Below are 12,294 nucleotides of genomic sequence, written 5' to 3'. Positions count from 1 at the left end.
TATTTAAATATCTACAGAAAAGTAAAAAAATATTTTGAGAAACTGCATACAGTATATTATTCAAACATTGGCAAATACATTAAAAGTTCAAATATTACAAAAAATATACTTTAAATACATATATGTGTAATAATTATTTTATATTACATAAATTTTCCAGTAAAATTATTATAAATACGTATATATTTTTATATTGCGAGAACAAAAAAATTAAATAAATATTTAAAAAAAAGGACAATTTGAATATTCGACGATGTTTTCACGACTAAGTCTCTGAACTCAGGTATACCTATAAGAGAATATTTGTGTTCGCGTGAGGGTTCGCCGATTCGACTACGAATGAGAATTTCTACAAAATTTAGGCTTTTTATCGACTCATTCATTATGTTCGGCTAGCGTTAGGACACACACACACACACGTACACACAGATTAACGTCTTTATATACATACATATATAATATTTATTTTAGTCTATTAACCTAATGAATAAGGTATCGTTAATGGATTAAAATAATAAATATACGCTTTAACATAATGAAAACGTTTTTAGACACCGATGGTTAATTAATTAAAATAATAAATGTACATACATCATACGGTTTGAACACTTTATTTTGTCGTCTCTCACTTCACTCGTCTCTCATCGCTCCGTGCGAACGGACGTACCGAAGACGTACTTTCTGTGCGAGCGCTCATAATACAGCGATACGCTAATCCTCAAAAAACCCACACCTTTTAACATACACAACAAACACCTCCCACAAAACGAACACTAAAAGAACACATGTTGGTACCATGCGAGGATCCAACCTGAAAAAACGACTGAAGAAGACACTGACAACTACAAGCGAAGCTCCTCAACCAGGCTGCTCTCAGACCGCTCAGATGGAGACCGAGTGGCAGTTTCCAAAACACACGGCAAAGAACGTGAAAGATGTTGCTCCTGAATTTAAAATTCAGGAAAAAAACAAATTTGAAGGGCTCTCGGAAGTTTCCGATGTCCCCAGAAGCGGTGAAAGCTACTGGCACTCACGGCAGCATGATCGAGTCGATCAAGAAGTTTGTAAAAGACTTCACAATGACTTACATTGGTCAAAATAATGTCAAGATACAATGTAAAAGTCTTGAAGACTTTAAAAAACTTCGGGATGGATTGACACCGGACCGACAATTCCATACCTTTTCCAGGAAGGAGGAAAAGGAAATAAAAAGTGTCGTACGTGGCTTGCCGAAATTGCCGGAAGCCGATATTATAGATGACATCATCAGACAGGGATTCCCAGTAACCATAGTCATACAGATGAAGACGAAGGAGCCTAGGAGCAACGCCACCGAGCTATACTTGGTGTTCTTCGAGCCATCGGTATCGGCAAAGAAGATAAAAGAAATCCGGTACATCTGTTACACAAAGGTCAGTGTCGTTAAATATACTAGTAAATCTCAAAATATTACTCAATGTTTCAGATGCCAAGAATATGGACACGCTGCGAAAAACTGCAATCGGCAGGCCAAGTGCGTCAAATGTGCCGGCGCTCACCTCACCGCACAATGCAATCAAGGCATAGTTACCCCTGCTGTCTGCTCAGGCTGTTCAGGATCTCATCCCGCTAACTTCAAAGACTGTCCAAAAAGACAGAGCTATCTGAAAATGCTGGAATCGAGGAAGAATCGAGCATCACTTGTCAAAGCCAACCCTTGGAAACTCCCAGTGGTGCAGTCACAAAATATCCCGGTCGTTAACGATCATAACTTCCCAAAGCTACCGACCATTAAAACTCCTTCACCAAATATCCCAAATATCCCTAAAAAAACCCACCAACCAACCAATCCCAACATTCAACCAACAACAGACCTAACTTCCATGGCGTCTATGGCGAAGATGTTGAAGATCCTCCAGGAGATTCGTGCCAAGGCCAGCGGTTGCACCGACAAACTAGAGCTGGCACTCATGCTTGTCGAATATCTCGATGTCTTTGATTAACGGGAGGCGCCTGAACATTCTAGCTTGGAATGCTCGTGGACTTAAGAATAAGATTGACGAACTAGAGTCGGCGATCGGTGAGTACTGTGTTGACATATTTTTAATCTCCGAGACCTTCTTAAAACCTCATATCCGTATTAACCTACCTAACTTTAACTGCTATCGCGAAGACCGAGAACAGCATGGAGGGGGAGTTGCCATTTTTATAAAATCCTCAATTAAACATTGTGGCGCAATAACTCCGCCACTAAAAAATTTAGAACTAACCGCCATCGAACTAACAATTAACAACACCCGTCACATAGTAGCATCCGCTTACAATCCTCCCCAAAAACGATTATTGGCATCCGATCTTAACAAAATATTTAACATTGGTAGTTTGGTAGTGGTAGCTTGTGACTTTAATGCCAAACATCCGTTATGGAGTTGCGTAAACACTGACCAACAAGGCACAACTCTTTTTAAATACATTCAACTAACAGATACAATCTTACTTCATCCGGATACATACACACACTATCCCACAAATAATTCACAACCATCCACACTAGATCTTGTCCTCGTCAAGAACTGCCCAAAAATATCGACACCAAATGCCTCACCAACTCGTAGAAAGCTAGTGGTTAGCGTAAATAATGAATTATCGTCTCCAAAAATAATCGCAGCTGGCGTTCCGCAGGGGAGCTTGCTTGGCCCACTCTTGTTCTCCATATATATAAATGACATACCTTTTCCAAAAAACTGTCATATAGCCCTATATGCAGATGATACCGCTTGCTTCACAAGTAGCAAAAAACCAGACACTTCTTAAAAATCTTGAATTTGCAATTAAAACAATTACTGAACACTTCACCAAGTGGAAAATTCAAATTAATCAAACGAAAACAGACGCCATATTCTTTAGTGTTAGAAAGCATAAACCAAGTTCAGATCTGAAAATCCCCTCTGGAGAAAGTCTGAAATGGCAGTCAGTAATAAGATATTTAAGAGTTACGTTCGATAAAAGAATGAGATGGGCACCTCACATTGAGGCAGCTAAATGCAAAGCGATGCGGGGTATATCCTCAATATATCCAATATTTAATCGCCATAGTTCTTTATCAACGTTAAATAAAATAAAATTATATCGCGCGCTCATATTACCATTATTAACCTATGCTTCACCTGTATGGAATTACGCCTCGAATACTAACCTTTCCAAGCTCCAAGTAATACAAAATAAATCCCTAAAAATAATTTATAATACACCCATATATACTAACCTGAAAAAACTGCATGCCATATATAAAATTCCGTTTGTTACAGACATTACTAACAAACTAACCAGTAGATTCTATGACGTTATCGATGATAAGATTACTATTATTGCTGTCGGTTCCCTCATCACTGAGGATCGTGACTATGATGTGCGGTCAACCAGCTGCCTCCATTCAGTTCTAAATTCGGCCAGGCGAAGACTTGCTACCGTGGAAGCGCCCGTCGCTGCAGATACTTGGTCAGTCCAGCGTGCGGGGGATCTGCCTCTGGCTCTTCTGCCTTCGACGCTACCAACCACAACCAACCGCTCCAGGCTCTCCTCACCTCTTCGTGCAATGTGGCCGAAGAACTGCAATATACGTTTCAGGCATATTGTTGACAATCTATCCTTGATTTTCAATTCTTCAAGAATAGACACATTCGTGCGTTTGTCGGTCCAAGGCACGCGCAGTAGCCGTCTCCAGGACCACATCTCGAAGGCATCGATTCTCCGTCTATCCGCCGCCTTCATGGTCCACGTCTCGACACCATAAAGGCAGACAGAAAAAACGAGACTCTTCACGAGACGGATTTTGACAGCAGTTGTAATGGCTCTATTCTTCCAAATCTTCGTTAGTTGTGACATTGCCGATTTTGCTAATGTAATCCGGCGCCGTATTTCCAATTCGCTGCCGCCGTTGTTAGATATGAGTGACCCCAGATAGACAAAATTATCAACCACATCTATACCGTTTAAAGCTGAGTTGTTGTTTTGCAGCTGTTGGTGACGGTCAATTATCATAATTTTTGTTTTGGGGCGGTTTATCTGGAGGCCAAGCACATTACTCTCTGTCTCAACACGACGGATCAGTTCGGCCATTTCTTCATGATTATTAGCTATGAGCGTTGTGTCATCCGCATACCGAAGATTGGATAGTTTTTTTCCACCAATGGACACTCCACCCTTCCAACCATCCAGTGCTCTACGCATTATATACTCTCCATATATATTAAATAGGTCTGGAGATAATATACACCCTTGCCTTACTCCACGTTGTACTCGAAAATTTGTCGAGTTTAGCGAATTGATTCGAACTACTGCATTGTTATCATTATACAAGTTATGTATTATCTTTACAAGATGCATGGGGACTCCCATGTCCAGTAGAACTTTCCACAGATAGTCCCAGTTCACAAAGTCAAAAGCTTTTTTATAGTCTATAAAACAAAGAACGGCTGGAGTTTGAAACTCCCGACATTTTTCAATGAGTTGACGTATATTCAGTATTTGTTCCCTCGTCCCTTTGCCTTTTACAAACCCTGCTTGTTCGTTCGGTATTTGCCATCCAAGGTAACTGCTCAAACGATCTTTAATTATATACAGCAATACTTTACTAGAGTGCGATATTAAGGCTAAGGTCCTGTAATTCTCGCATTTTTTTGTAGATCCTTTCTTGTGTAAGGGAATGAATATTGAATTGACCCAATCTTTCGGCCATACTCCGTTTACCCAGATCTTGTTGCACATATTACATAGCGCCTTTATCGCAGTTTCACCAAGCTCTTTCAGAAGTTCAGCTTGTATACCATCGCTGCCAGGAGACTTTTTACATTTCAGTTTCTTTATGGCATTTACAACTTCAGATGTCAAGATGTCAGGCTCCCTGACATCATCAATTAGGGAAACAATTGAGGTCGACGAACTACCACTGTACAATTCCGAACAGTATTCTTTCCATCGGTTGAGTATCACATCAATATCTGTAAGCGTGTTTCCAAATTGATCATCTATTGTCCAAGTTTTGGGTGAAAATTTTTGAGTGACGATTTTTACTTTGTGAAAAATATCCCTTGCCTGATTCTTTAATGCGTGTTTTTCTATCTCCTCACATATGTCATTTATATATTTAGCTTTATCCCGCCTACAACTCCTTTGAATATCTTTATGTAATATTGCATACCTTTCAAGATATTCTGTCGATGTTATGCCAGTTTGTTTAAGTCTTTTACGTTCTTTTATCTTAACCCAAGTTGAATCAGAGATAAAAGACTTACGATGTTCATTTTGCGGTGTTTGATGTTTTCTGGCATACCGAATTATGAGATCTTTAAAAATTTTCCAAGACTCTTCTACATCTACATTAGGATTTATTTGGAATTCTGCATCTTTTTCTCTGATTACATTGCCAAAATTAATTACATCATCATTGGTGAGTTTAATTGCTTTATTTTGATGTCTTTTAATCATTTTCAATTTCAGTCGAAATTTAGCAACAAGTAAGTTATGGTCCGATCCGCAATCTGCACCTGGATATGTTTTGACGTTATGTATCGATGATTTCCATCTAGAATTTATTAATACATAATCGATTTGGTTGCGGTGACGATCCCCAGGAGATATCCAAGTGTACAATCGCCTAGGATGATGTTGAAACCAAGTATTCATAATGGACATTTTATTTTCAATGCAGAAACTTATAAGTTTCTCTCCTCTCTCATTTTGAATACCCAATCCATATTTACCTACTATGTTATCAATGTTGCTATTATTACCGACTTTGGCATTAAAATCACCAAGAATGATGGTCATTTCTTTGTTTGAGATATTTGACAATGTATCGAGTAATGAAGCATAGAACGCATTTATTTTAATATCTTCGGCATCTGCAGTAGGAGCATATATTTGAAGGATGTTTAGTTTATACGGATGCGTGTTGAGTTTTAAGTGTATAAGTCTGTCACTTATGGGGTTGTAGCCAATTAGTGCACTGGTTAATTTAGATGCTAAGATCACCGCGACACCGCTATGTGACGAATCTTGGTTACCAGAAAAATAAGATTACTATACTGTTATTGAAATGGTATACTTTCACGAATTGGCCGTTTGGATTGAGAAAGCTTTCGTTGAAGAATAATCGTATTATAGAAATTGGAATTATCTACAAAATGTTTGTCTCAATTAAAGTGGTATTTACAAGCCTAATGGTGGGATTATTTATAATCAACCACGGTGAAAAATTATATGAATATCTTCCCAATACATTGAAAACATGTCTTCGGTTGTCTTACATATTGTTTGCACTAGTGTTTTTGGTTTTGGTGGATCATATAAAAATATGTTCTTAAAATTTTCTTAAGTTCTTAGTTCTTAAGTTCTTAAGAAATTTGGATGCCGATAACCATCGCAGTTTTTATCATTACAAAAAGTGTTTGATTTTATTTAATTTCGTTGTATTTCTCAACACACTACTTTGTATTACACTGCGTTTTCGAAAAAGGCAGACTTTTAGCTCAATGATATCAAATGTTCTTATGCTTACGACAGATTTAGAGATCCTGCACTTCATAATAGAAGTCCATTTGGTAACAAAACTTCTTAATTTATTGAATCGGAATTTAACGATGATGAATAACAAATTCAAACTCAATAATCACAGTCCTCCAGTTGAAATTAATCAAAAAAATACATACGCCGGTGGTCAAAACGAAAAGGAAATAATAAATTATTTATTGGTTTTTAATCAACTTGCCGATATTATCGACCAAATAAATTCTTATTATGCAGTGTTGGTTAGTGTGCAAAATAAGTAATACAAATCTAAAAATGCTTTTTAATTCCAAAATAATTGCGAAAATTTTGGTATTTTCTTAAAATTTTAAGCATGCCTTTTATTCAATTAAATTAAAAATTTTATATTTCATTTTCAACAATATCAGCATGTTTTGGATTACTGGCTGCATTCAATATTTCAATATTTCAAATTTTCATCGATCAAGTAAGTTAATTTTAAAACTCAATTTATATGTCAGCTATACGAAACTAATGTTATTAATTTTATGTATTTCAGAATTCACACTTACCGATTTCATTGCTTACTTTGAAAGTTTATCAGTTGATTCGAATTTTTGGCTACATGTCTGTTTGTGAGATTTTACATAGTCAAATCAATACCACTTTAGCTGTTGTGAATAACATATTTTCAACTACCTCCATAGGTGAAATAATATAAATGAAATAGTATAAACTAGTTGACTTAAACATACTATTATGTGCATATTTCTTTCAGAAGATATTAAATATGAGAAATATTGTGTGCATTTTTTTTTCAGAAGATGCTAAGTATGAGGCATTGAAAATATTTTCAACACAAATTCTAAGAAGAAATTCCAAAATAATTTTCAACAAATTTTTTTCGATGGACTACAAATTATTCTTTAGTATTATGTGTCAATTATTATCCTATTCAATAATAGTGCTTCAGATGACTAGAGATATGGGAAAAATTAACTGAATTAATAAAAAATGAGATAATGTTAATGATCCATTCCTAATTTTCATGTTTCATATGTCTCAAATCATAAATGAAAATAAAATTACAGTTTTTTACTTTAAAAAATCTTTCAAATGATTACTCAAATATGCAGGGCCCCTCTGAAGGGTGATTTGAGGGTGCAGAACACCCCAGTGCCAAAGCCCCAAAAGCGCCAACCTCCACGAAAAATAAATTATATATGTTCATATCATATGTCAAAAATACATATGTACATATTTTCATTAGTCTTTTGGTATAATATTTTAAGTAGAATTAATGTAGTAAGTCATATGATGCAAAAATCTGACGTTTTGTTGCCTACAATATTAGAAATGCTGGAAAACGTCAATGATTATCTAAAAATGTGTAGAGCAAATGATGGCTATAAATCAATTGGATAAAGCTAAATAATCGCTGAATCAAAAGATTGTGCAAAACATGTCCAGTTGTTGGTATAGTTAGACCACGTAAGAGAAAAGCAATGTTTATGTATTAAAATGTGGATGTGAGTATTGATTTGCCTGAACGTCATTATAAAGTAAATTTTTATTTCACTCTTATATTATAGATACAGTGATTTCCAAAATAGATGAAAGGTTTGAACTTGTGATGAAACAAAATGAGCCCTTTCAAATTTTAAATAATATAAATTCATTATTAATAATTGATAAAGCTATAATAATGAATTATAGTACAAAATTTACAGATCAAATTATCAAATATAACAAAAACAGAATCTGATATTAGTGCTTCAGATTTGTGTGAAGAACTTCAAATAATTTCTACTTACATAAAGCCATTTAAGAGTATACATACATATGTTCGAAAATGATCTAATCAATATGTTTCCAAATGTTACAACAGCTCTTATTTTTGATTTTTAAATGCTTTTTATTATTACGAAATTATGTTCACAATACATCTTATATCTATTTTAATAGCTACTGATCTACTGATCATTTTCTATTTTACAATTTAATTTAATTTGGTTAGTAATCATAGTATTATATTATTCTAATGTTAATCTACAGCATAATAGGAAAAGAGCTCAAAAACCTATTTACAATCCTTATAAATGTTCATAATACATCTAATACATAATATTAATTAAAGACTCTCTAAAGTCGATGACAGAAAGCAGATTGTGTTTAGGTAATCTGTGTTTATACCTGAAGTTTATAGACATTTTGTTGTAATCACCGAGACTCTTCACAAGTGTGTTAGTATGGTTATTAGTGATTCTGTCATAGAATCTACTGGTTAGTTTGTTAGTAATGTCTGTAACAAACGGAATATCATATATGGCATGCAGTTTTTTCAAGTTAGTATATATGGGTGTATTATAAATTATTTATAGGGATTTATTTTGTATTACTTGGAGCTTGGAAAGATAAGTATTCGAGGCGTTATTCCATACAGGTGAAGCATAGGTTAATAATGGTAATATGAGCGCGCGATATAATTTTATTTTGAGTTGATAAAGAACTATGGCGATTAAATATTGGATATATTGAGGATATATACAGCTCTTATAATATATTTGAGTATGCCTGTAAAGGTAGCATCTGGGGAAAGATCATTTTCTAAGCTGAAAATAATAATAAATTATTTGCGATCCACCAAGACAGTTACAAGACAGGCTATCCAATTTGAGCATGATTAGTATTGAATCCAAATTGGTGAAAGACCTGAACGTTTCAGATCTATTGAAAATTAGGTAGTAGGTAGGTAGATTTTGCCATTTTTAGTTTATTTATATACCTATGTATGTACATATAGTATAAATAGATGAAGTTTTGTGATCATGCGAAAATTTGAACTCGCGATTTTGACTTATTCGAATCGACCACTGATCACGTTTTCAAGATCTAGAAGAAATGTGTGTGTCTGTGTATTTTTTGAAGACCGTAAGTCCTCGAACTGAAACTAAATATTGGTTACTGAAATTCTTATCGACACGACAACATTTTTTTTCAAATTTTTAAGTTGACCGGAAATGGTACCTCCCCTTATAGGTGTCCTCTTTTTTTCAAGTTTTTGAATTAAATTATCTCCCAAGCCGTGAAACCAATCAGACTGAATTTTTTTTTTCATGTCATAAAAATTATAAATTTTATACCCTGATATTTTTTGAATATTTTTACCTGAACCGGAAATACATAGTACTTTTACTCTAGAGAATCGAGGTTTTTTTTATGTTTTTCTCAAAAACCATTTAGTGTATTGAACTGAAATTTCAAATCTTAAAATTTTAAGCTTACTACCAAATTTTGTATTAAATTTGGTAGGAATCTGTCAAAGTGAAATTTTTTCCTCTTAGAAAGGTCAAAAATATTGGAACCACGATTCTGTCCACACCACAAAACTTATCCAGCTGAAAATTTATATTCATATTTTTTATGTACTAACTTAGAGCTGATAAGGTTTTGGTCAGAATTCGTAAGCCAGAAGTAGTATTTTTTTTTTAAAACAATTATTATTTATTTTGACCTTTTAAATTATTTTTATTATCTTGATATTTAATGTGTATAATAATTATAGTGATTTTAAGTAATTGAAATCTACATTTGCGCTCAATTTGTATCGAAAATGCTTTCATAACCGGTATGTGTGAATGTGTATGTATGTTTAATTATCGAATTTGTTTTGTGCAATATGTAGTCTACATAAATCTGGTCGAACTATGATTAATAAGTATTAAACAATTGGGGAAAACTCAAAGAAAGTTTGAATAAAAAAACAATTGATTTTGTCATAAACATTTATTATTTTTGATATAAAATAGATTATTAGATTTTTGTTGAAAAAAGCAGCAAAGAAAGTTTATGTATAATTCAAATAAATAGTAATTATTTATTTTAATCAACTAATTAAATGTAAACGTTGTTAGACACCGGTCGTTAATGAATTAAAATAATAAATGTACATCATAAAGTTTGAACAATTTCTATTGTCCACCTGCCTTTATACCATCGATATAAACAGAACGATATTTTTTTACAATGTGCTCTAACGACGTTATTGATGATAAAATTACTAAATTATTATTGACATGGTATTCCTTCACGAATTGGCCGTTGGGGTTGAGAAAGCTTTCTTTAAAGAATAATCGTATTTCAGAAATTGGAATTATCTACAAAATTTTTGTCACAGTCAAAGTTGTATTTACAAGCATAATGGTGGGACTATTTATAATCAATCATCATGAAAAATCATTTAAAAACCTTTGAAAATATGCCTGTGGTTATCTTACGTAACTTCAATATTTTCTTATATTTCGATTGTCTGCAATAGCGTATTTGGTTTTGGTGGATCATATAAAAAGATGTTCTTAAAATTTTCCATGATCATCAGAAATTTGGACGCTGATAACCATTTCAGTTTTTATCATTACAAAAAATGGTTGATTTTCGTTTATTTCGTTCTATTTCTCAACACACTATTCTATATAACACTTCGCTCTCACCAATGGCAGACTTTAAGCTCAATATTTGCAAATATTGTTATATTTACTACAGATTTAGAGATCCTGCACTTCATGATAGAAGTCCATTTGGTAACCAAACTTTTTAAATTAGTGAATCAGAATTTGATGATTATGAATATCAAATTCAAAATCAAAAATCATGGTCGACCAGTGGTAATTAATCAAAAAATATATACGCTGGTGGCCAAAGCGAAAAGGAAATAATAAAATATTTGTTGCTTTTTAATCAACTTGCCGATATTATCGACGAAATAAATTCTTGTTATGCAGTTTTGGTTAGTGTACAAAATAAGTAAAACACATCTGAAAATGCTTTTTATTTCCAAAATAATTGCGAAATTTTTTTAGAATGCCTTTTATTCAATTGAATTTAAAATTTTAGATTTCATTTTCAACGATATCAGCATTTTTTGGATTCCTGGCTGCATTCAATGTTTCAATATACTACATCGATCAAGTAAGGCAATTTAAAAAATCAATTTAAATATCAGCCATACAAAACTAATATTATTAATTTGATGTGTTTCAGAATTCTGATGTACCGATTTTATTAATAACTCGGACAGGTTATCAGTTGATTCGAATTTTTAGCTATATATCCGTTTGTGAGATTTTACACAGTCGAATCAATACCACTTTATCTGTAGTGAATTGTCTATTTTCAACTATCTCCATAGGTGAAATAGTATAAATGAAATAATAAAACTAGTTGAATTAAACATAATATTTGTGCATTTTTTTCCAGAAGATATTATATATGAGGCTTTGAAAATGTTTTCAACGCAAATTCTTCGAAGAAATTCCATGATAATTTTCAACAAAATTTTTTCTATGGACTACAAATTATTCTTTAGTATTATTTGTCTAATATTATCCTATTCATTAATCGTACTTCAGATGACTAGAGATATACGGAAAATCAATTGATTAAAGAAATGAGATATTGCTAATGATCCATTAAAAATAAAATTACAATTATTAAGCTTTTCAAAATCTTTTAGATGATTATTCAAATATGATTTCCCATTTTCTTAGCTTCATTCACAAAAGGCGATGCAATTACTGTTGAATATCACAGGTGTTCTAATAAACTTAAATTAAGTACCTAGTAGTCAATTTGGTTATTGTAAGATTAAAATAAAGGCACGTAGAACTTTACATATGAGACAACGCGATTCTTTCTAGACGATTTTCATATGCCTTCTAGACGATGTTCAAGATCTTCTTGATGAAATTGAAATCAGCATACAATGAAAGGTTTGCTGGTTAAAAATTA

At 33.2% G+C, this 12,294-nt stretch overlaps 1 protein-coding gene across 1 annotated transcript; it reads left to right on the top strand.

Moving 5' to 3' along the window:
• The first annotated feature begins 598 nt into the window (after nucleotides 1-598).
• On the top strand, nucleotides 599-7,609 carry LOC143917183 (uncharacterized). The gene is made up of 3 exons (XM_077438612.1): nucleotides 599-2,059; nucleotides 7,067-7,214; nucleotides 7,329-7,609. Exon 1 carries the CDS (start codon nucleotides 936-938, stop codon nucleotides 1,980-1,982), a length of 1,047 nt encoding a protein of 348 aa, XP_077294738.1. The 5' UTR covers nucleotides 599-935; the 3' UTR covers nucleotides 1,983-2,059; nucleotides 7,067-7,214; nucleotides 7,329-7,609.
• The last annotated feature ends 4,685 nt before the right edge of the window (nucleotides 7,610-12,294 follow it).

Source organism: Arctopsyche grandis, chromosome 9 (genome assembly GCF_051622035.1).
Source record: "Arctopsyche grandis isolate Sample6627 chromosome 9, ASM5162203v2, whole genome shotgun sequence".
In the NCBI taxonomy this organism is placed as follows: Eukaryota; Metazoa; Arthropoda; class Insecta; order Trichoptera; family Hydropsychidae; genus Arctopsyche; species Arctopsyche grandis.
The sequence above is the reverse complement of the archived record's forward strand: the minus strand, read 5'-3'. Positions and strand labels throughout refer to the sequence as shown.

What these genes read in the sequence shown, in the direction of transcription:
- LOC143917183 (XM_077438612.1), top strand. Translation starts at nt 936, where the DNA reads ATGTTGCTCCTGAATTTAAAATTCAGGAAAAAAACAAATTTGAAGGGC.